The 25,611-nt window shown below is 32.2% G+C and overlaps 1 protein-coding gene across 1 annotated transcript in view; it reads right to left on the bottom strand.

Annotated features, from left to right (window-relative positions):
• LOC129224868 (potassium voltage-gated channel subfamily H member 2-like) overlaps positions 1-25,611 on the bottom strand; it is a 174,990-nt gene that overhangs the window by 47,101 nt on the left and 102,278 nt on the right. Inside the window, exons 4-5 of the mRNA XM_054859414.1 lie at positions 2,900-3,046; positions 83-178 (exon numbers count right to left, since the gene is read on the bottom strand). Of these exons, the coding sequence (XP_054715389.1) occupies positions 83-178; positions 2,900-3,046 (243 nt within the window). The remainder of the gene's footprint in view (positions 1-82; positions 179-2,899; positions 3,047-25,611) is intronic.

Below are 25,611 nucleotides of genomic sequence, written 5' to 3'. Positions count from 1 at the left end.
TCTCCGTCGCAGCCAGCGTGCCGAGGCAAAATGGGATGAGAGAAGGAGAGAGAGAGCTCAAAATGAGAATAGGAGGTTGAACCTTCGCCGGCGTCCCTGTGAGGTGCGTCCCTGGCAAGCCCCGGCTTCAGTCGGCTTCGCGGAATGAGGCGCCATAAAGCAGGAAACCTGTTCAGCACTGGAATTACGGAGGAACGGGGTTAATGAACGCGTCCACCTGGGCGCAGGCTTCCAGATCCGCGTGCCCGAACCCTGAGCTAGAGTCGAAAAGTGTTACAGTCATTTATGGTAACTTTCAGCCCTGTCGGTTAGTAAGCGTTAAGTTATTGCCCTTAAAAGTTAAGCCAGAGCTAAGGCACAACTACCAGCACATACCAACAGTCCGGTTACGGCATAGGTGTTGTTGCTGTTACTTATCTCTAAATCGTGTAGCAGGGCTAGACAATCCACATAAATCCAAATATCTCTAAGAAGTCCAGGAAAAATTGTGGGTTGCAAAGGACCTCATCTGCAAATCCTAAGCAAGTCAAGATCTGAGCAGGTGAGGCCTCACCAGCAGAACACCAGTGGCATTCCGGAAAGGTTTTGAGGCCCCCACATAATACGTTTTTCATATAACGTTAATTAATTTTAGCTACCAGTTTGAAGGTAATTTCAGCTGCAATGAGAGGTGATCTACTTCCGTTATCGGGTATTGAGTATTCTATATTGATCAGTCCATAGCAAAGTCGAAAACTGCAGTTGATGGATGTCATAACCGGGTTGTCGGTACGTGTTTGGTTAACTTTGTGCCTCCTCTATTTGAGTATATTTGACTATTATTTTTCGAAAAAAAATTTGAAGGGACAGGGTTTCTTGATGCATTTTCAAAGAAAGGTTAAGAAATAAGCCTTTTACTTTTCATTTTACAAAAAAAAAAAAAAAAAAAAAATCACATTACTGTATAGAGCTGTTGATTCGCTCAATAAATCTGAAATTATTCTCTGGAATCCCTTTTGGAAATTTTTAAAATTGCTGTTCCTACATTAAAATATTAAATTCATTATTATAAATGACAAAAATCTCATTATGTTCCGAAGTAGAAAATGGTAGTTTTTAAATATTTATAAATATATTTCCTCGGCTTCAAAGTTGCTCTACTTTATTAAATAAATTTATTTTGCGTACCATTTTCCACATGATTGGAAGTTATTCGTTACTCTAAACTGCAGAATTACTTTTGAACCAGGCTAAAATTCATTTCTTTATTTTTACCAACTATACAATGGTTTAAGAGAGTATTTCTTCCGTTTTATTCAACAAATACTGTAAAGCTACAGAAATCTGAATGGGGAAGTTTAAAATAGACGAAGGGGTTGCTCAAAGTTACACCGAATGATTGTTGCTGAATTAGCAGTTTTTGTATTCAGTTGGCAAAACATGTCGTCATTACAGTGTGTATTTTTATTGCATTCAATTATGCTGTCTCGCAGAATAACTGCTCACTTGTTTAATTGCAAGGTTTATGCAGAAAATTTTCTCTTGATGAATTTTGTAACAAAAAGAATCTGTTACAAAAAGAGGTACTTTGCAATATTAACAAACTGTTGTGTGAAAATTTCTAGTAAGCTCATGGTCATTAAAGTATGAACCACTAATTCTAAGTGTATGTTAAATAAAAACGAAACTTCGAAAAAATTGCTTTTTATGAAATATTATTAGCATATCATTCAATATACATGAGCATTTGAAAATTTATATTTAAAAGATTTATTTTGTATTCGTATTGCTATTTAGTATTGAAAAAAGTAAAATTTAAAATAATGTACATGCAATTTTATATTATACAGTAATTGCAGAAAATTATTTCATCCCCCGTTTTTACGTAGTTTTTTTTCCATTTATCTTAAAACATGGTTTTAACAGGGCCTATTTAATTATTTTTTCGTCATTCGATTTCCTCGAGTTTTTTCAGGAAATCTTCTGACAAAATACTTTGCATTTATACCAAAAAAAAAAATATATATATATATATATATATTGGTACCATTTTGAATCCTGCAATGTGTTAATAAATAGTGTAATCAATGTTCTGGAAGCCTGCGCTTTTAATACATATGGGTTTAGATACATAATGCTTCTTTTTTTTTCTTACCTGGAACTGAAATTCAAAAGCAAATACTATTAAATTATCAGGCCACTTTCTTAAAGTAAAATTTGAGTATCATTAGTAAAGTTAAATAGTTTATAAAATTGTGTCTAAAAAAATCCTCAGTTTTCCATTTTTTCCTTCGCATACATATTAGTTAACGTAAGGGTGAACGTAAGGGTAGTACATAAGTGTGAAACTTAATTTCCGAATTATTTGTGAAAACTACTATGTTAACAAAATAAACATGTCTACATCAACCTTGTAGTCTTACATCCGGTTTTAGAGATGTCTGTTAGAATAAAACGGCTAATGATTTTGAAGAGAATTTTGAGTGAGTTAGCAGCTAAAATTCGGTTTGCGAACGAAACGTGACCGAGCCGTGAGAGATTACTTTTATGTCAGTTGGCAACAGGAAATTTCATGAAACTGGAGAATCTTCATCTTTTAGCAACGCAAGTTGTAACGATAGTGAAAGTTTAGATGAAAAAATTAAGAATTTATTTATATTTACTCATTTTATTTGTTATTATTATTATTTTGTTTTTGACGAGCGTGTTAATAAAGAGTTATTAAAGATTGAAAACTTATTACTACTGTAAGAAAGTGTTCAGAATGAAACTTTAAAATTTTTTAATGATGCCAGATTTATCTACGTTTTACTAAATATTCATAAAAAAGACACCTAAAAATAATTTTAATCTGAGATGATAATTAGTGTTTAAATTATTATAAAATTAAAAAAAAGGGATGATAGCACAGAAAACTTACGGATTCTCGCGGGGCTTGGGAGAGGCGATACCACTGCATCTCGATAGGGGGCGTTCGTGATGTCTTCGAAGTTGACTATGAACATAGAGATGACGCCATCTTCGTTCCTGATGGGGGCTGTAACTTGGCTGCACAGGAATTTTGAGCCTAAATAACAATAAAAATGCAGGAAATTGATATTTTGTATGTGCATTTTAAGTATAAAAATAGATGCCCTTTTCCATGGAACTCTCTCGTAACTGCATTGCATCTCCTCAAGATGCTGTTAAAAAAACTTGCCATTCCTTTAACTTTAAAGGCTTGATATATTTTATGAAATTAGTTGATGGTAAGACTCAGTACAGAATACAGAACAATTCGTTTTAATTTATCGCAATTTAGTTGGAAGTTTTCCAATCATGCTATTGTATTTAGCAACAACAAAAAAGAAAATTAAAAATTAAATAAATAAATAAATATATTTTAAATAGCATCAACATTTCAGCGTAGAATACATTTAACATTTTGTGTCCATATTGTTTCACTTGTCTGAGTATATAAAAATAATTTATTTTTGAAAGTCGTTTGCTGTTTTCCTTTTTGTTGTTACGCATGAGAAGAACAAATAGTTTAATGTATAAAGTACTTAAATAAATTAACTTGATAGTACTTCCTTTAATAGTTTCGATTACAAGACATTTTACAAAGGTAACAGAAAAATTCAATATTCACTCGGACATGAAAATTATTCCTGACATTTGAATCAATATAGTCTACATACTATTGCGCGCAACAAAAATGGGAAAGTTCTATTAAAAAAGTAAAAAACTTAAATAAATGGGCAAATTGCAAGATTATAATTGGTATTACGTCAAATAACGTTTATAATTCATTTTCAATACGCCAAACAGAACATTTCCATTACAATCTAACCTTTCTCCCTGATACCATAATTAATTCGATTTATATATCAACATATTTTTACTTTATTTGGATGATTTTCAACACATAGGATCGACAGAAATTTCAATCAATAAATCAATAGTGAAATCTAAAGTAAAATTGGTTCATAATATTATAACTAAAGTGAATCAAGACTAAATTTAGATCGATATTCAAAAATAAACTAAGTTGATCTTGAGAACTACATCTAAACAATGAAAAAATTGCAATTCAGTAATCAATATTTTCATCAAACTTGATTCATACGAAATTAGATCGATATTCAAACATAAACTAAAAAATTATCTTCAGAAATACATCTGAACAATGAAAAAATTTCAATTCAGTAACCAATATTTTGAGCAAACCAGAATAATACGAAATTTTATCGATATTCAAACATAAAGTAAAATTTACCTTGAGAACGGCATCTGAACAATGAAAAAATTTAAATTTAGTAATCAACATTTTGATCAAACCAGAATCATACGAAATTAGATCGGTATTCAAACATAAACTAAAATATATCTTGAGAACTACATCTGAACAATGAAAAAATTTCAACTCAGTAATTAATATTTTGAGCAAACCAGAATCATACGAATGTAGATCGATATTCAAACATAAACTAAAATTTATCTTGAGAACTACATCTAAACAATGAAAAAATTTGAACTCAGTAATCAATATTTTGATCAAACCAGAATCAAACGCTCGTACGTATATCTATATACTTCTTACTTCCGGTCAAAAAAGAAAAATAACAATTTCAATATGTTCTAACATTCTTGCAATCTCTCAAGGCAAACCATACAGCGTCCCTTTTTTAGAACAAGACAATTCTATCACTGAAAAAGAAAAGCAGTTTTTGAAATATTACAGGCATAAAACTTTCAGATCAGTCAAAAATTCGGGAGTGAAGGTTTTGCTAGGAGGCAGGTTTCACGTGAAGATATTTGATAGCTAAATTTAGTTCTCTGCTTGTCATACTCACGTTTTGTCAGTAGACAGATGATTGGAATGAATCCAGCAGAGCGATGAGAAAGAGAGACAAGACAGAACAGGCGGAAGGCTTTAAAAATTCAAATTGGGAAATGTTGTGTTTGCATTGTCTTTCTTATAATAGGATGAATCTATTACGGTCAGATAAACAAATTTTCTCTGTTACTGGTGACAAATGTATTATCTGTATTGCAAAAAGATGACTGTTACATACGAGGATAATAAAATTATCTAAACTATAAATGAATCAATGCGTTATTTTTTATATTTATAAGTTTATATATTCATTTACCAGCTATAAAGTGCTCTATTCCGACCGCGAACAAATGATCCTTATCAATCGTTTCAGAAAACGAGTTCATTCCTTAAATTAGGCAGAGAAGGAAGAAAAGACGCGTGCTATAATTTGGAGTTTAGCAATATTTTGGCGATATGAAAAAAAAAAATACTTAGTGTATTTTCATTATAGGATTTTCTAGACCGGAAAGGTTTAAGTTTCAGCAATAACTGCATTGGATTGGCGAAAAAGTAAAAATGACAAACTTTGCGTTCCTAATTGCAACCATACTCTCGCCAATTTTCAATTAAATTAACTATAGGAGCCGTTGTTATCTCTGACCAATGGCTGCTGAAAGAAGTAAAACCAAGACCCACCCATTTATGTAGGATGTGACCTGTCCAATGCTGCATCTGCCTTGACCGCACAAAATTAAAATGTTTAACCTCTTTGGCTAATTTCTCAAATTCAAAAGTGGTGTATTCAAGTTCTAGAACCAATGACGAACTTGCCAATTCCAGTTCAACTTTCCTCTCCATTTCGCCCCTTCACGAAAATGGATAATTCTGAAACAAGGTGGAGCCAAGGACTAACTCTTTGCAGTTAGAATTAAATTTTTAGTATTGAAAAATTGTATATATATGGCACAGGCAGCTTTGAAATCTAGCATTCTATAGAATATCTAAACATTTTACAGGGTGTGTCACAGTTCCTCCGGGGTTTGGAAGGCTAATGAAAACAAATTTTTAACCTTGCGTGATGCGGCGAACATCATGTCTGAAATACATGAAATACACCTCCAGCTCAGTCATTTCCAGCCAAGGACCTCAGTTTCGTGCTTATTAGCACTCATAAGCCCGGCATAGGAAAGTGACTGAGCTGGAGATGGAAAACCTCTTAAGGAAGCCAAGAGTGCAAACAAACTGGACTCGTCTGGTCAGTGTTAATTCTATATTAACTACCCGTTTGTTCGGCATTCTTGGCTTCCTTAAGAGGTTTTCCATGTCTAGCTCACGTCAGTCACTTTCCTATGCCGGTCTGATGGGTGCTAATGAGCACGAAACTGCAGCCTTCGGCTGGAAATGACTGAGCTGGCTGCGTATTTCATGTATTTCTGCTTAAGCCATAGCTATTGGCGGTAATTTACTAAATTTCAAGTCTGAAGTCTAATGCTTGTTCCACTCCCTGTAACATGTCACGATCAACGGAAGCAAACGTGGTTATTATCTTTTGGCATTAATCTTATAAACCACAAAATGTCATGTAGGTAAGTCTGGAGTGCATGGTGGCCGCGTACAAATCCCGTGCCAAAAACTTGGCATCATAGACGGATTAATCAGATGGAAGTGCTCGCATCGCTCTGCAGAAATTGGAGTTTCACTTTTATCGTGATCGTGTCTTTCAAAAATTGGTAACTGCATGTCAAACTATACGATTGAATTGTTATGAGCAAACTCTCGTTGAGTTAGTGCGTTGACAATATCGTAATGAGGTAATCATCAATCGATTTTGATTAAAAAATAAACCGAGAGGGGCTAGGGATGAAGGAAAAAACTAAAATTGTTTCCTTGAAATGGTGTATCGTTTTATATGTATAGGAAGGAACATCATCTCATTTCCGATACATGGTCATTGTTTGTGAGCAACGCCTTGATATGGCTCCCTTAATCAATTATTATCACATTACCGACAAATAACACTACAATCCGAGTATTAGAAACATCGCAGATAAAATCATTTCTTTTTCTGATGTACGTATTCGTTTACACTGAAAAATATCCTAAAAAATTAGCTCATAATATTATTAAGTACTACTAATGTTCTATAAATGTAGTTATTGCACGAATAATCATTAGCTCTCATTCGTAAAAATAGATCATTAACATTTTGTAACGTGATATAAATTTAACATTTTCTACAACTAAATAGAAAAAACATACCTGAATTTTTCAATTAGCATGCGGTCTCACAGTTGCGAAATAAAACGAGTTTGACATTAAGAAAACATAACTTAGAATGTCTTAATAAAAAAGAAATCCTCAAGTGCACGCAATAATGTTCAAATAAAATAACTTAACTCAATTTTCCCAGAAATATATTATTAACTTTTATATAAGGGGGCTACTTTAGTCAAATAACTAAATGTAAGACGCCTTCGGAAATGATTTTCCTAAAAATAGCCCAAGCATCAAAAAATGTATCCACACCATCCAGCTTAATGTGTTCTTTTGCAAAAAGGATCGTTTCCTTCCCGTCTCGTCCTTATTCAATCAGTTGATAAAAATGCATACTAATATCTTTCGCATTATCAGAAATGCTATTATTGATTTTCCGCTTTTCCCAATTTTTAAAAATACTGAATTGAATATTTTTAGTTTTATTTAAAGGTATAATAAAATCAGCAAAAGAGGATCTGTAGCAGTAAAGTTTAGTAAGTGTGACGAGAATATAAAACTTTGATAATAATTCACGAGGGTGACGCATTAAAGGTAAAGTTCTGAAGTTAATTTCAAATATATCGCAATAATTTGTTTCGTTCTAATAAAAGTTAGTTTATCATAAAGCTAATAGTTTTATTATTCATTTAAACGTGTACTCAAAAATTACTACAAACTAAAATAACCAGACAATTGTAGTGTAAAAAGTATTGCGTGATGTAGGTAACTAATTAAGGTAAATAATCGGATTAATGATACGAAAGTTTTTAACGTTATAAATATTCGCTATTAAAATATGCATCTTTGGGGACATGTAATATTCAAATGTAGCAGATTGGAAAAGCATTTCAAATATAGCAGACCCTCGTTTTACGCCGGGGGACAAGTTCCACGAAAATGCCGCGTAAATCGAAACCTCGTAAACACAGACCTTATAATGTTGTTAAAATTAGGGTTAGGCTCTATTTAAAAAAAAAACAATGATTCATGCTAGAGATAGATAAATATTAAAAAAGTTCAAGGTGTACTTAATTCGATATATATGCACAGCGTGTATTAAGAAAACAGAAGTTAACTTCATGTTTCTATAAAAAGTTGGTTATGATAGATTTTTGACAGTCATTAATCATTTTACCTGTAAATCTCTGGAGGAAATTAAGTTATCTATGATCAGTCGCTTTACTTTCATGACGGGGGCTTATTTTACCAACAGATCAAGAAGACCTTTTGCCCTAAGGCTCAAAATTTTCAATGTGAAAGATTTTGGGTTGTGTGTCAACGATGACCGTATCGTCGTTGATTTCGTCCTCCTTTGTCACTTCTAAAAACTTTTCTTCCAGTGAGCTCTGAATTGTGTGAGTTTTACATAACTTTACTTTAAGAAACACCTTTGCATTTAATATCAGATACTTGAAAAGTTGTTTTGCAATAAGTTATCGCCCTAAGCCAGTGCCCCTAAACAGAAATACATAAAATACACCCCCAGCTCAGTTATTCCATCCGAGGACTGAAGTTTCATGCTTTTTAGCAGTCATCAACCCGGAATAGGAAGTAACTGAGCTGGAGGCGGAAAACCTCTTCAAGGAGCCAAGAGAGGCAAGCAACCTGGCAGCTAGAGCTTTCTGAACCGCACCATTGCTGCGGTCACTCGTCTGGTGTGCTAATTCTGCATTAGCTACCAGTTTGTTTGGCTCTCTTTTCTACTTTAAGAGGTTTTCTACCTCCAGCTCAGTTACTTCCTATTACGGGCTGATGAGTGCTGAAAAGCACGATACTGCAGTCCTCGGATGGAATAATTGAGCTGGCGGTGTATTTTATGTACTTGAAAAGTTACTTGAAACACACGTAGTCGAACCTCGTTCATAAAAAATCATTAAAAGTCAACAAATATACTGGGAACATTTAGATTCAACAACCACAAATTTAAAGCAGGAAGCGACACTTTTAATGCAACAAATATAACTCAACTGATAACAGAAGAGAAGCAACAAAAGAAAGGAGATATAAGCAAAGATAGCTATCACTTTCACTTACTCGACAAATTCTACCATTTGAAAACTTAGTACCTCCTACCACGATTACTCATTGTTCAATTATACATTCATTGAGGGATGACGTTTTAACTGTTACACTGTTCACATAATACTTCTTTGTAAATACTATTTGAACGCAAAAAAAAAAAAAAAAATCGCATAAAATTCAAAAACATTCCTAATTTTGATCCATTCGCCTCCAAAAAAATTTAAGATTACCATTATGCTGTGTGAAACATATAAATCCATCAGAGCAGTATGCAAAAGGAGTTGGAAACTCCAAATGCGCAATCACGAGAACTCCCACAAGTCTAACTCAGAATCTGCACGGGTAGTCAGACCAAGTTTTCCCTTGGAAGAGTGAACATGTAGTTTCTTGTAATGAACAGTGCCTTAAGTAAAATCGAGGAATGTGGTCGATATCTCACCATGCCACGCAGAGAGAACTGGTGTTAAAACTCGTCTATTGACGCACATAAAAGTAACATGTTTCAAAAGTCAAAGCTCACTACTGCTTATTTGTGGGACAATTCATTTGTAGTAAATAGGATAGTTTTATCATTGAATGAAGACACCCCATGAATAAATGCTGATTAATTTGTTGCAAGAAAACTTTGTCTCAAAAGTTTTTTCTTGGTTAAATTAGCAAGATTATCTTCCTTGTATACAATTCAAAAAAAAAAGGACTTGAAAATATTGTGTTTGTTTTTTGGTTCTACAGCTTTATTTGCTAGGCTGCCGCTCTTTTTTATCCCTCTCTTCAAGAAAGGCCTGAAATGCAACCATAAAATGTCCAATTTTTTTATGAATCAATTACACTTATCAATCAAAATGTTTTTAACGCCATGAAGGAAAAACTAGGGTATAAGAAATGAAATTGTGCTTCAGCGTTCATTTACTACGCAGACTATCCTGTCAAGGTAGAAAATAAAAATAAAACATCCCATATTGTTTTTCCCAAAAACGTCAGCACAAAAGTGTTAATCGATATTTTTCGTGCTATCATATTGTTATTTCCTATTCATCTCTTGATTAGAATTAACACACATTCAAACAGTAAACATTTTTTCCTCTAAAGACTGGTTAAATTAATGTTTGGAGAAGAACAATCGATCGTTGAAAATTCTAATATTTTCCAAATGAAATTAGCAATAAATGACTGCAATATGCCTTTGCAGAAGTTTCGTAACAGTTTACCAATGTTTCAGATTGTTAGATTTGAATATAATGCAAATGAATAAGCTACGCTTTATTGCCTGAAATAAGCTCTTGACATAGAACAAGAGATATGTCTATCGTTTCATTTGACTCATGGTATGTAAGAGTTTCGACTTGATTCTTTCACTGAAATAAATACTCTTAATACCTTTTAAAATCCCTGTTTAAAAAAAAAAGGTATTTAAGGGACGAAAATATGTATTGGAAAATTATTAATCTGTTTTTTTTTTAAACTTTTACTGTATGTACGTATTTATTTTGCCATCATCATCATCACTGACTCGACAACCGGCCTTTTCTATAAGTTTCCTCCAGTTGGATTTATTTTTTGCCTCACTTCTCCAATTGTATTTATATTGCATTTATGAAATATTTATGTAACTAATGGAATATTTCAATTTTTCTCTCCTATTTCTTAAGTTCGGGTTCATTTGGAATTTGAAACGCGACCTTATATTTATCCTCAAAAATCAATATTCTACTATCGGAGTAATTAATTAACTTCCAATACTTAGTTTATTATTATGTTAAGCAAAATTTTCACACAAATCATTTAATACGCTGATGAAAAGTTATTAAATCATATTAACGCTCATTGAAAGTATCGCGAAGTCATTTATTTATGATGGATGAAAAAAAAAAACGTAGGGACAAAAATCAGTTGCAAAAAATAAGGAATTTCCGGAAAGTATTTTCCTGAAACAAGTACTTTCCAGAAGGGCTGCGGAGTCGGAAAAAAATGGCCGACTCTTACTCCTAGATTTTTAAACGTCTGACCCCGGCACCGGCTTTTTTATTGATTTATTTATTTTTTCAAATCCCACCCTCATGGGAAGGGGGAAAAACCCCTAAACAGAGACTGAAATATTAATTCCTTTAAATGAAATTTTCGCATTGTATTTCATTGTAAACCTAAGATGCATACAACTTCAGAAGTTCTATTTGAAAATTTAAATTATCCAATAGTTGCGATTTTTAAAGTAAGATTACTTAAAAGTACCATTTTTTAAAAAAATTGAAAAGGTTTAATTTGCTCCCTTTTTTTGTTTAACAAATACGTGTTGATCAAATCCTGTGCTTCCAATTTTTCAAAGCTGTAACTTGAGAGTTAAAAAAAAATTTTCTGCTAGGTCAAAAAACTTTTCTTGAGAGGGGGCGTAGGTTGACACTCATCTGGTGGGTGACACCTCAACTTAATTTCAGAGTTTATAAAAATCAAAATGCTTTAGTTCTGAAAAAATTTCCCAATAATAAATCTTTACTTTCATCTTAAAAATTTCAACGAAATCATTGCACTATATTGCGGGGAGAGGTCGAGTACTGTACGCCTGGAGCAAATTTTACACAACATGTGGCGGTATACAGCTTTGCACGAATAGCTTTTACTATACCTACACTTCTTGGCTCAATTTTAATTTTATTTTTATTGGGAGCTTTAGAATTAACCTTTATATGAAGATTTTAGAATTGACTACACTTATTGAGTGTTGTAACCAATAAATAATGTAATGATTTGTTTTTGTACTTTTTAGTAATAACCAAACTTTTTTAGATAAAGCCTTTAGATTAAAAAAAAACATTTATATTTTATCGGATCTTTTGGAATTGCGCTTTCGTACCAACACTTACTTGAATTTACCAACCGCCGTCAGACGTTTCCCGACTTGCTCATGCGATAGATTCCTTTTACTATTTTATAACTGAGATCGAGGTAAAAAATATATTATTTTTACATGAAAGTGATTACTTAGAAAATGTTAGGCAACAAAACTGTTTGCTGACAGTTACTATCAGTTAAATAAACTTAAAAAATAAGCAAACTAGGAGACAGCGGTGTAGGTAGCTGTTACAGAAAGTTCAATAAACAGTCAAACCACAATGACAGCTATTTTCTTATTAGTAGGCCTTTATACATGGAATCAAATTAACTGGTAGTTGTTGTTTTTTTAATTTCAAGAAGAGTCAGTGAAAATTAAAGAAAAAAAAGAAACCCGGAGTCGGAGTCGGCATGTTTTCGAACGACTACTACTCCACAACCCTGATTTTTAAAGACGGATATTTACGGTATTTTTTTAATGATTGTTTTTTTTAAATGCAGTGATTATATTGGTTTTTAACGAGCTTCTGCTCTCTTCAGTTCAATGAGTATTTAAGTATATCTGTATATATAATGGCAGCTTTGAATTCAATTTTAACCCAGATTCTGTGGTCGTATTCACTTTAAATTTAGCATGCGACTTATACCTGGTGACAATTCAATATCTATATATATAAAAATCTCGTGTCACGATGTTCGTTCGGGGTAAACTCCGAAACTACTGAACCGATTTATATCGAATTTCATACGTATCTGTAATTTGGTCCAACTTAAAAGATAGGATGGTTTTTATAACTTTTTATTGCAAATAAAATGTTTATTATGCATTAATGGTGTGTATTAATTGTTTGGTTCTGTAAGTTCTTAATCGATGGCGCTGTAAGTTAATTCATACTCAAACGTTTTATTCTTAAGTTAGATAAAATTTACAAATGATACTATGTTACGGATATAGATGGTTATCAACAATATCGCCGTAGAAAGGAGAAGTATTGAGACCACACTTTTCAATGTAAATGTCAAATTCTACAAATAAAGTTGAAATTGAAAAGGAGGGGGTAGTTCCATACTCACCACTACTTTTAAAAACGTATGAGGCTTATATTAATGTCGAGTTTTGCAGTTCCGTCAATTCCACTAAATACTTTGTCAAATACGTCATTTAAGATCCTTATTAGATCGCATTTGAGGTACGAGATATGGACAAAATTGACGAAATAACACGATGAACGATGAGTGGATGTATAAGCAGCAACGAAGCTATCTGGCATAATTTAGTTTCAACATGTACGAAAGAGACCCTTCTGTACAGCATCTTGCAGTACCATCTTGGAAACGGTCAACGAGTGTATTTTACCGAAGGTATTTTCTACGAAAAGCACTTAAACACCAAAAACGACCCTATTTTTTTTTTTTTTTTACTTTGACAAAAACCTAATGTGTTTGGCCCGATTCTCAGAAATAAAATTATTTACCGATGTTCCACGCTATTTTACATGGACTGTAAAAAACAACAACCTGAAATGTCCCTGATTATTTCCGTGAAACATCTTGGAATTTCACGGGTTCTTAGCAATTTTATTTGGAAATCAAGTATCTGTGTCAAAAACCTTCCTGAATTGCTACAAACGTCATGAATGCAGACTTCTCACTGTTGCGAAAAATATTTTTAGCTCCCAGTTTAAAGATTATTTGAGCGTATTTATTAAGTGTATCGGCTCCAGGTCAACTACGTTCTGTCTGTACTGCCTAAAAGCTACCAGAGAGAGTAAATGAGCCTCTGGATTCCGGAGCTTTGCAGAAATCGTAGGCGAGTTAGACTTATTGTACTTGCTTGCAAGTCTGTATTACCTTTCGCCATGCTTTTAGCATTTTTGTTGGCTCTTTCTTGGAAAAATAGAGAGGTGTCAAGCTTTGTTGGCTCTTTCTTGGTTGTATTCAACTTACCTAAGTTTTTAACCGACTTCAAAAAAGAGGCGGTTATCAGTTCATACCGTATGTATGTTTTTTTTTTTTGTTGTTGTTTTTTTTTGTTTGTCCACTCATAGCGTCTCACCTAGTGAACCGATTTTGATAATTCTTTTTTTAATGTATAGGGTATGGCTCAACTTAGGTCCCATTACTTTGTTTGACCATATTTGTTCTTTAAAAAAAAGTTATGGGCAAAAAACAGTAAATGTTATGCAATTTCCCTATTAAATGATTAAAATGATATTGTAGCGAAGTTCGCATTTGTCATCCGTGGATAACGGTGGCTCAGTGGTGGCATCCAAAACAAAGGGAATGTTGTTTTTGCATTTGTTTTCGTTAAACATTCCCGAACAGACGCGAATATTTGCAGACCGCTATTTGTCGAGTGTTTAATACATATCACGATGCATATCACGAAGACCATAAATAGATCTCAAGACCAAACAATGTCTACTTTCGGTATGGACTTGAAACATACATGTTTCTCTTATGAGAAAGTATCTATCGCTTGCTAACAAGTGAGAAAGTTATCATACCTATGCGTGTTAGCAAAACAGAGGTTAAACAAGAAGATTGTGCACAACTTAGAGCTTAGATAATTTTCAGTTTTTAAATAATCGAAACAATATATCGAAGTCAAAGTTATCTACCTCATTTATAAGTTTAACTTTTATATGTTTTTAATTTAGTTAATGTATTTTGTAAAGAAGTTAATGATTACAAATTATAGAGAAATCTGAGATAAATAAAATGTAGTGTACATTCTAAAAGTGTATGTTGGTTTATGCTTAATTTCTTTGTTCCGATGTTTCACAATCAGTTTCGATATTTACTATCACTCTCAAGTTATTTTGCTTTGAGTTATGGCCGATGTCAAACTTGCAAAATTTACTAAGCGTAAGTATAGTTCTTTTGCCATTGAAATGTTAGTTAGTAATTACGAAATTCAATAAGTACTTAATACAGCCTAACACGCCCATTATCAATCTCATTTGATATGTTTCAAAATTGGCTAGACTATTTTAATCTTCACTAAAAATATCAATTAGATTCTATGAAAATATTGAGTAAAAGAATATTTAATCTAACTACTTCGCCACAGCAACGCGTGGCTGGGTCAGCTAGTTACACAATAAATAAATGAACTAACCCTTAATAATTAGTTACACCAATTTGAGGAAAATCTTCACATAAGTAATTCAATATGGAAGTGAAAAAAATGCTAAATAAATTTAATACTCTTTAAAAGCGCCGTTAAGTTATTTTATTATAATATTTTTTTTTTTAAATGGTACCCTAGGGACGAAAATCAGTTTCTAAAATTTTTTTAGAAATCATTTTCCAGATAAAAATAACCTTTAAGGACAAATTTTTAAGGTATTCCCCTCTTTCACGATTGTATTTCTCAGCTGCAGTGATCACATTCGTTTTTTACCGCACCATTTGCTTCAGAATAATATAACAGAAAGCGTGATCCACACAAATCCCATCAAAACTATACGAAAGTCCATATAGGAAAGCACAGAAGTGGAAAAGGAGCAAAATTTTATTACCAAATGCATGAAGTACCTGAATAGCAAGGCAATACGGGTTATTTTTGAACGCGCGTCTTTTGAGCATTTGTGGTACTAAAATCGTTTTATTTTTTTCTCTTTTCTTTAACTTTTTTCCTTCGAGGTTCGTTACTGTCGTTAGATGGGGTTTCCTGTTCTTTTCTTGGATACCTCAATATCAATCGAAACCTCACACATAACTTGTAAAATATATCTAATAGCTTTTTTACTACTTTTGATGGTTGTTAAGAAAGGATCTTTTCTCAAGTGAACAAGAAGTTGCGTTAAGAACTAAACCAGCTAACTTTCCCGTATACCATTGATTCCCAACCGGTGGTTCGAGTTCTTTAGCTTTCCTCTGTAGATTTTTATTCGAAAACATTTTATTAAAATTGATAAAAATACTGCAAGGAGCATATTCAAACGTCTGAAACATCTTTAATTAATTTTTGACAAATGTTTTTTGAACCGTTTAAGCCAAAAATATCAGTGGAAGACTATCAATAAATAAAATATTTTATTCAGAAAAATTGCCAAGGCAAAACTTGTCACGGTAAAGTTACTCAATAAAGAAAAAAATTACTCAATATGATTTATGTTTTATCTGATAAAGGAATTAATTTCATTTATGAAGATACTCTTGTTGTAAAAAAGAAAAATAAATATTTTTGTTTGTAAAAATTAGGTAGTTAAGTATAACCTTTTACAAAAACGTTTCCAAAAAAAAAAAAAAAAAAAAGGTTAAAAAAAAATGTATTTATTACTTGTTATGAGCTTTTGAGCAACTCAAAATAAAAAAAATGTTATCCAAAATGTTTTTTTTTTCTTGTATTATTATTTTATTTAAAAAAACTGTTACTGACTGCAAAGGGTTCGCCAATTTCTTTAAGATATTGGAAAGAGTTCGCAACAGAAAAAAGGTTGGGAACCGCTGCCGTATACCAACATCGACTTTTTAGTATCTAATCAATCTTCCCTAAACTTGCTGAGACTGCGAATTATGTCAAACATAACTTTTTAACATTGAAGCTGATCTGTAGAAATAAAATATGCCTTGTTCATCTAAAGAAATAGATACGTAAAAAATAAATACACAGACAAATAATGTATTTAAACATTTTAAACAAAGCATTAGTTAATATTTTTTTTCCATTAAAATATCTTTAATCGCTTTCAAAAAGAGAAAAAAGAATTGAAAATGATAAAATACATATATGACGTCAAAAAAAAAATCGTATTTTTCCCCCGTTGCAAATAATAATTTAAAGAGCGAAAAAACAAATAAAAAACAGTTCAAACTTGAAAAAATAATTTTCATCACACACACACACACACACACACACACACACAAATCGTCTGCTCAGTAAAACTAAAGCTTTGTTAAACTAGTGTGTAGCATTAGTGTTGATATCTTCAAAGAAGGTAAATTCCGTTTTGTCCTTTTTGATTAATATCATTACTAAGCGCAATAAAATTTTCCGAGAAAAATAGAGACTTTTGCATGGCTATCCATTTTTTCTTGATACCAGGCTTTTATTTACATGGGAATTCACGGGAGCTCCCCCAACTCCTGCACTTCTTTTCCTTTTGCTGTAATTCTTCACACTTCGGGATTTAGATTATTAACGCATTAAAAAAAGTTCTAACGACTAGAGGACACTCGCACTACTTTCTTTAGAAACTAAAAGTTACAGTCTGTCCACCGAAGACGTGAAATTTGGCAAGCCGCCAAGTAAGGACGATTCTATCTGAATGATTCTACCAGGGAGAAGGGAGAATAGCGATTGTATTTTGATGCACACCTTTTATAATGTCACTAGGATCTTATTAAGGGGTGAAACCATTTTAGAAGCCCAAATTTTTAGTGGTTTTCGTGATTTTTTTTAACAAAAAAGAATAACCTCTTTAAGCTTGAAGGATATTTTATTCATGTTTTGAAGTACACCTTGTAATTTGTCAAGTCATTTCCACCAGAAATCGTGATGTTAGATGCTGCTGTCTATGGACGGTCGTCATCAGAGCTTGTTGCTGGTGGGCATTACCGTAGCCACAATTTTTATCTGTTATCATTGCAATTTTTCATTCTCGTAAACAACATAATTCCTAAGAATATGAAATTAATTCTAATCGAAAACGTTTAAAACTGCATGTTCTTGAGTTGTTTGATTTTATTGTCATGGTTTTTTTTTTTCACATTTTTGCAAAAGAAAAAAAAATATATTTGTATTGACAATATCATCCCACAGTTAGGTTCATATAGAGTATAAGAGGAAAAAGAATATTCACACAACTTTTTCGGACGATTGATCAATGACTCTTTAAGCTAGTATGCCCACCAGTTGAAAAAAAGTTGTTTCGAGAGAATTGTATTTGAAAAAAAAATACTGTGAAGTGAACGTTTTTAAGTCTCCACATATACTAAAGTTCTCAAAGCATAGTAACTAACCGCTATTTCTTACTGAAATTTCGGCAACATGTTCTTGTGAATTGTTTTACAAAAATTTTTGACATTAAAAAAAAGTGGATTTTTTTATCCGCCTAAATTGGTTTCCTCCCCTTAATTTATTGATTGTCTAAAATGTAATTAGGGGAAACGGAGGGAGTTTCTATGAAAATAGCAAAATGAAAATAAAATGTTTGCATTTCGTCCGGAAATGTAAAAGCAAAATAATAAGCTCAAAATTATGTTGTAAAACATAATAAATCAATCAATTTTTATAGCGAGAATATAAATCGAATACAGTTTAGATTTTAAAAAGTATTGCCGTGAATAAATTGTCATTTTCACAAAACTGCAATTAAGATGCAAAAGCGTACACCTAAAATCTGCAAACTTCTAACCCTGTAAACTAATAGATGAGTTCAGTTTTACCTATAAACCTGATGTTTGCCTTTCCATATCATCAGTGGTCAAACAGTACCTTCTGCTTGTTTTTATTTTATTTTATTTTTTTTATTTATTTTTTAACTCTAGATCCACGCGAACATTACATTACGTAATTTTGGGCGTAAATGAGTTATTGAGCGATCAAGATTACTTATTGATTTCACTTCTCCGTGGCCCGTCAACGTCCCTTATTCTTTTGTTCTTGTGATTGATGGATAGCAAAAGACGTGATCTTTCAAATGAGAAAAAGTCCGTATGTTTGTGTGCTATTTCTTCAAGAAGGGCTTGCAGCTAATTCATCATTAAATTAACTGCTATTAGAAAAGCATTTGAAGCTGTATTTAAAGTCTGTCAACCATTCTGTTTAGGCGTGAAATTATTTTAAATAATAATAAAAGCATCACTAATTTTAGTTTTTTAATGTGCAGTTTGTATCGTTTTGCCATTTTTTTCCAACTTTTGATCACACTTTTTGAAATAGCCTTTGTTTTCGTTGGATTTATATGGTTTCCGGTTTTACCCCAACCATGGGGCAAAACCGTCATTTTTTGACAAGTGAGACAAATTAGCAGCATTAAAACAAATATATAGATTAACACATCCAAACTCAGAATATTGCCTCTCAAATGTTAAAATTTTTATCCTAGAAATTTTTATCCTCTCTAAATGTCATTTAGTTTCACTTCAAAGCTCTTGAAAACTTCCTGTTTTACCCTATTTTTTTATATGGATTTTATCTAATAACACTCTTTTTTGCAATATCGTAATATCAGTTTATTACAGTTAAATTGGTTATTTTTACATGATCATTATTAGTGCAGTAGTCTTTTTTATTCTCAAGCTGCACTTTATGCCATCAGCTCTTCAACCCTCCCCCCCCCCCTTTTCAATTGAAATCTACCAGTGTCAACATTATTTACTCGAGTTGACTTTAAAAATGAAACGCGTGGTTTTACAATAGGTGCCTGGCCACTGTGGTATTTTTGGGAACGAACAGGGAGACAACTTTGCAAAAAAGGGCGTTCTGCTAAACCAATCAAATTCTTTACCACTCTCGTTCCATTCCATCAAGCTTCACATCAAGCAATTGTTGAAAAAAGATTATGAATCTCAACTTCAGGAAAGGATCATGCATAAGGGGTGCAGTGCTGAAGACCTTTTAGCAATTAATCCCCAGCAGTCCACGTCGGTAAGCTGTTGCGCAGTTCCGGCTCCTGACTGGACAATTGACATGATTGTCTGGCCGAACATCTCAACCGCATTGGAATTATTTCAAGCCCTAGCTGCCCACTTTATGATTCGACAGATCCGATGAACACCTTCGTCGATGTTCATCTCTTTTCGGCAACTCTGAAACAGCTCTCTACTGGCGAGCTCGAGAAGTTTTGGGGCAATGACTGCAGTCACTTTTTACCTTTTGTCCTTTTTTATCCGTGTTATTTGTTTGCACTTTTAACCCTTTTGTTCTTTTGCTCTTTTTATTTTTTGCCTTGCCATTGGAAATAAGAAAGAAGCTTTATCATTACTATTTTCCCCCTTTACATCTTTCTTTGTACCTTAAAAAATGCATTTTTATATGCTGCATTAAAATAAAAATTTAGATTATTTACCTTATTTGTTAGTTAAAATTTTTCTCCAAGAAAATCTTCTTTCATTTTAGATAGTACTTTGCAAACCCTCTTTTGGACGTCATTTCCATCATACGCAATGGCAAAAACATTGCATCGTTAACTAAAACAAATTAACGAAGAGGCTTTTATGATACCAAACAGGAATATCCCTTGCAATATCATTAATGGATTCAGGGTATGTCGCGTGAAATATTCGCTGAAAGTTATTTCATTAAGGAGGTGTGTAAAACAAACGGCTTAAAATGCAGCCATAATGGACAACAGTTTATGAGTTGGGGCTTCCATTAAAAGGCATTGTCAGTGGACTGTAAGAGTTGACAGTAAGAGGTTTTCTAGCGTGTTTGAATAAACTCCCCTTTTGTCTGAAACGGTTAAAGATGTGTGCTGTGTTTGTTTGTGCTTGTTTTTGCAGGCATGTAGTCTTACTTTTGTTTTTGGAAGAAAATAATTCATGCATAAATACAAATAAATAACTAAATAAATAAAAAAACTTTAAGAAATATATATAACGAGTAAAAGGAAAATAAATAAATAAAGTAGATTGTTATATTATTTTAAGAGCGTACATCACTTACATCAAAAAGGAATTTTATTTGAAAATGTGTATTATTATTACTATTATTTGTTTCTCTTAAGCGTAGTAAATTCTTTCCATAACGTACATAACTTCACAATAAGTAATACGTTAAAGATTCAAAATAAAAAAGTAACTCATAATTATGTCTTTGAACTGCACATGTATTTCTATCCTTTGCATAAGCTATTAACTTTTTTCCCCCGGAAGGATTAAAAACTACGAATAGATGAAATGAAAAAACAGTAAACACTGTTCAATGTAACGTGAATGTAAAACAGTATACTTCGTCAAGAAAGAAGGCTGAAAATTTGAAAAATAAAAATCCGTAAAAAAATATTTGACAGTAAATTTGGTAAGATTAAATTTGTACGAAACAGAGAAAAATTAAAAGCATAAGCAAAATAATCTTTAAAGATCTTAAGAGCCATTATTTTGAAATTCAGACAAAAAACGGAAATTTTGGCAGTGACCATTTTTGATTTTCCTAATTTTTTTATATGTCAAAGTAGGTGCTAAGAAGTGAACATTCTGAAATTTTTAGCCTTCCAAAAATTTTCTTTCGCTCGTTAAAAATTCCCAAAGTTTGAGGTTTTGCAGCGCATTTTTAGAAAAATTCTATAAGTCGCATTTCAGTGCGCTATAGCTCTTTACAGAAACACCACCTCACGGTTATATTTATATTTACTGGTTGTACTGTATCTAGTGATGATGACTTCATAGTTATTTTGGTTGGGGATTGTTGCTTTCTTCAGATAAGGGGTCGCAAAGTATGGATTTTATCCGTTTCCGCACAAGTTTAACCTGCGATATTTCCCACCAAAAAGCCACCCCCCGAAAAAAATGTGACATATACTGAAAGTTTATACTATGAAGAGAGTAAATAGCACAAAATTTGTTTGAGGTTTACTTTTTTTTAGGAGAAAAATGCCCTGATATTTTTCAAATTTTCAAAAATTGTGCTTTTTTGATCGCAATTAACTCAAAACAGCATCACTAGGAAAAAAAACCTTTTATATATTATGGTACCTGGCTATGTGTAAAATATCATGAAAAAGAAAACAGCATGGGATCTCTTCTTGTTTTCTAGAAAATAATTTTTTTTGTAGCTCATTTTATGCGTTTTCTCGTGCGTAAAACGTGTGTCCAGTATGCAGATTAGATCTGCTAAAACTTAAAGGATGTAGTAAGAATGTATATATGTGTGAATAGAGAGAGAAAAAGAGTAGCACTACTTTATTTTTCTGATTTTTACAAATTGATGGTATTTTAATTGCAGGTAAATCAGAAAACGATAAATCGATATCATATATATATATATATATATATATATATATATATATATATATATATATATATATATATATATATATATATATATATATATATATATATATATATATATGTGTGTGTGTACGGGAATGCTAGTATATATATATATATATATATATATATATATATATATATATATATATATATACTAGCATTCCCGTACCCGGCATTGCTCGGGTAATGGAATTAGAAGATGTTAACAGTGCTTGGTGCACCTAGTTTCGAAAATCCCCTATAATAATTACTTATTACCTATAACTTTTTCTAATTTGGGGAGGATCCCGGGGCCCCTGGACTCCTTATATATATGCCCTTGTCCTTAACCGATCTTTAACTGTTACTAACGATCCTTTTAAAGTATTGATTATCTTTGCAAACACAGGCCATCCACATTTTATTGTTATACCTATGTTTAAGCAAGAACTTCTTTGTATACAACATTTTTAGTTTTTTTTTTCTGGTGCTAAAATTATTAAGCTGCTTGATGAACTGACTTTGGAGCAAGCTACATAACATTGGCCGTGTGAAAAAAAGTCTTTTCTTAAATCGATCCCTGCTACTTTTAATGTCTGTCCTTGTGACTTATTAATGGTTATTGCAAAGCAAACTTTAACAGGAAACTGCTATCTTCTAAATTCAAAAGGATAGTCCGCCTGTGATGATGTTCTTAAAAACTTCGTTTCTAGTTTTGAAAAAAATGAAAGCAAAAGACAGAAACATTATTATTTGACTTGAGAAAAGCCTCGAAGAATCACGTAAGAAACATAAACAATATCAAATTTATAGTTCGCTACGACCAAAGTTGAGATGAAGTACTGAATAATGATTTGAATGGAAGAAAGCCTTCGAAAATAAGGGATTTGAATTTCAATGACAGGTTTTAATTTCTCAGAAATGAAGGGGTTTTAATTAATTTCTCCCGAACTAATTGAGATTTCGAAATATCTTTTCTTAGTGGTTACTTTCGTAATCATGCGGACATGTCTGCCAAATTTCAAGTCTGAAGCTTCAGCGGTTTCGGCTGTGCGTTGATATATATATATATATATATGTGTGTATACTAGCATTCCCGTACCCGGCATTGCTCGGGTAATGGAATTAGAAGAGGTTAACAGTGCTTGGTGCACCTAGTTTCGAAAATCCCCTATAATAATTACTTATTACCTATAACTTTTTCTAATTTGGGGATGATCCCGGGGCCCCTGGGCTCCTTATATATATGCCCTTATCCTTAACCGATCTTTAACTGTTACTAACGATCCTTTTAAAGTACTGATTATCTTTGCAAACACAGGCCATCTACATTTTATTGTTATACCTATGTTTAAGCAAGAACTTCTTTGTATACAACATTTTTAGTTTTTTTTTCTGGTGCTAAAATTATTAAGCTGCTTGATGAACTCTGACTTTGGAGCAAGCTACATAACATTGGCCGTGTGAAAAAAGTCTTCTCTTAAATCGATCCCTGCTACTTTTAATGTCTGTCCTTGTGACTTATTAATGGTTATTGCAAAGCAAACTTTAACAGGAAACTGCACTCTTCTAACTTCAAAAGGATAGTCCGCCTGTGATGATGTTCTTAAAACTTCGTTTCTAGTTTTGAAAAAAATGAAAGCAAAAGACAGAAACATTATGATTTGACTTGAGAAAAGCCTCGAAGAATCACGCGAGAAACAAAAACAATATCAAATTTATAGTTCGCTATCGACCAAAAGTTGAGATGAAGTACTGAATAATGATTTGAATGGAGGAAAGCCTTCGAAAATAAGGGATTTGAATTTCAATGACAGGTTTTAATTTCGCAGAAATTAAGAGGTATTAATTAATTTCTCCCGAGCTAATTGAGATTTCGAAAAATCCTTTCTTAGTGGTTACTTTCGTAATCATGCGGACATGCCTGCCAAATTTCAAGTCTGAAGCTTCAGCGGTTTCGGCTGTGCGTTGATATATATATATATATATGTATATATATATGTATATATGTTATCTCAGGACATTGATTTTTATATATTAATATATGTTATCTCAGGACATTGATTTTTATATATTAAGATATGTTATCTCAGGACACTGATTTTTATATATTAAGATATATATATTGATTTATCGTTTTATCGTATCAATCCCAAAATAATTCTTTCTTATTTATTTATGACCATAGCAATGGAAGAAATTTCATGAACAATATCTGCTTCACTTTCCTCTAAATGTCTATTTTTTATGTTATCTTCAAATACCTCTAAAAGACTGTCGGTTCTTAATAAATCAGTATTATTTGCTTTTTTTTTTTTTTTTTTTGCTTTGTATATCGGCTAAAAGCAGCTTTAATTTGACTTTTTGTCAAATATTGTTCGGTTGGAATATTTTTATGTCTTCAATCATCTCTGTTCTCATTGCATGTTCTACTTGGTCGGGCGTCTGATTTCTCCCGGTTTTCTCACTATAAAGGAACGTTTCTTAAAGAAACTCTCTTTGTTTCATTTAAAATCGTGTACTTTTACGAGTTGGGAGAGCCCACTCCTCACATGAGATTGACAAAATGTTTTCTTCTTTGTTTTCTCCTTGTTGACTGGTAGATGCCTGACCAAGACTATAAGAAACAGAACTCTAAACTGGTATTTGAAGATGACCTAGAAAATAGACATTTAGAGGAAAGTGAAGCAGATATTATTCATGAAATTTCTTCCACTGCTATGGACATAAATAAAAAAAATTATTTTGGGATTGATACGATAAATCAATATATATATATATATATATATATATATATATATATACATGTGATATCGATTTATCGTTTTCTGATTTACCTGCAATTAAAATACAATCAATTTGTAAAAATCAGAAAAATAAAGTATTTCTAGTCTTTTTTTCTTTCTCTATTCACACATATATAAATTCCTACTACATACTTTAAGTTTTAGCAGATCTAATCTGCATACAAGACACACGTTTTACGCTCGAGAAAACGCATAAAATGAGCTACAAAAAAATTATTTTCTAGAAAACAAGAAGAGATCCCATGCTGTTTTCTTTTTCATGGTGTTTTACACATACCCAGGTACCATAATATATAAAAGGTTATTTTTCCTAGTGATGCTGTTTTGAGTTAATTGTGATCAAAAAAGCACAATTTTTGAAAATTTGAAAAATATCAGGGCATTTTTCTCCTAAAAAAATTAAACCACTAACAAATTTTGTGCTATTTACCCTCTTCAAAGTATAAACTTTCAGTATATGTTAAATTTTTTTCGGGGGATGGCTTTTGGGGGGAAATAACGCAGGTTAAACTTGCGCGAAAACGGATAAAATCCATACTTTGCGATCCCTTATCTGAAGAAAGCAACAACCCCCAACCAAAATAACTATGAAGTCATCATCACTAGATACAGTACAACCAATAAATATAAACATAACCGTGGGATGGTGTTTCTGTAAAGAGCTAAAGCGCACTGAAATGCGACTTTTGGAATTATTCTAAAAAACGCTGCAAAACCTCCAACTTTGGGAATTTTTAACGAGCGAAAAAAATGTTTTGGAAGGCTAAAAATTTCAGAATGTTCACTTCTCATGATCTACTTTGACATATAAAAAAATTAGAAAAATCAAAAATGGTCACTGCCACACCTTGTCTGAATTTCAAAATAATGGCTCTTAAAATATTACGCGCTTTTTGGTTGCAAATAAGATAAGTATATACATAATTAAAATATCAACACTAAATCACGCTGTTGTACTTTGTTTGTTTGTTTTTTTCGTTTTAATATTTCAATTTATAC

Source organism: Uloborus diversus, chromosome 6 (assembly GCF_026930045.1).
Source record: "Uloborus diversus isolate 005 chromosome 6, Udiv.v.3.1, whole genome shotgun sequence".
In the NCBI taxonomy this organism is placed as follows: domain Eukaryota; kingdom Metazoa; phylum Arthropoda; class Arachnida; order Araneae; family Uloboridae; genus Uloborus; species Uloborus diversus.
Note: the sequence above shows the minus strand (reverse complement) of the source record. Positions and strands in the feature narration are given on the sequence as shown.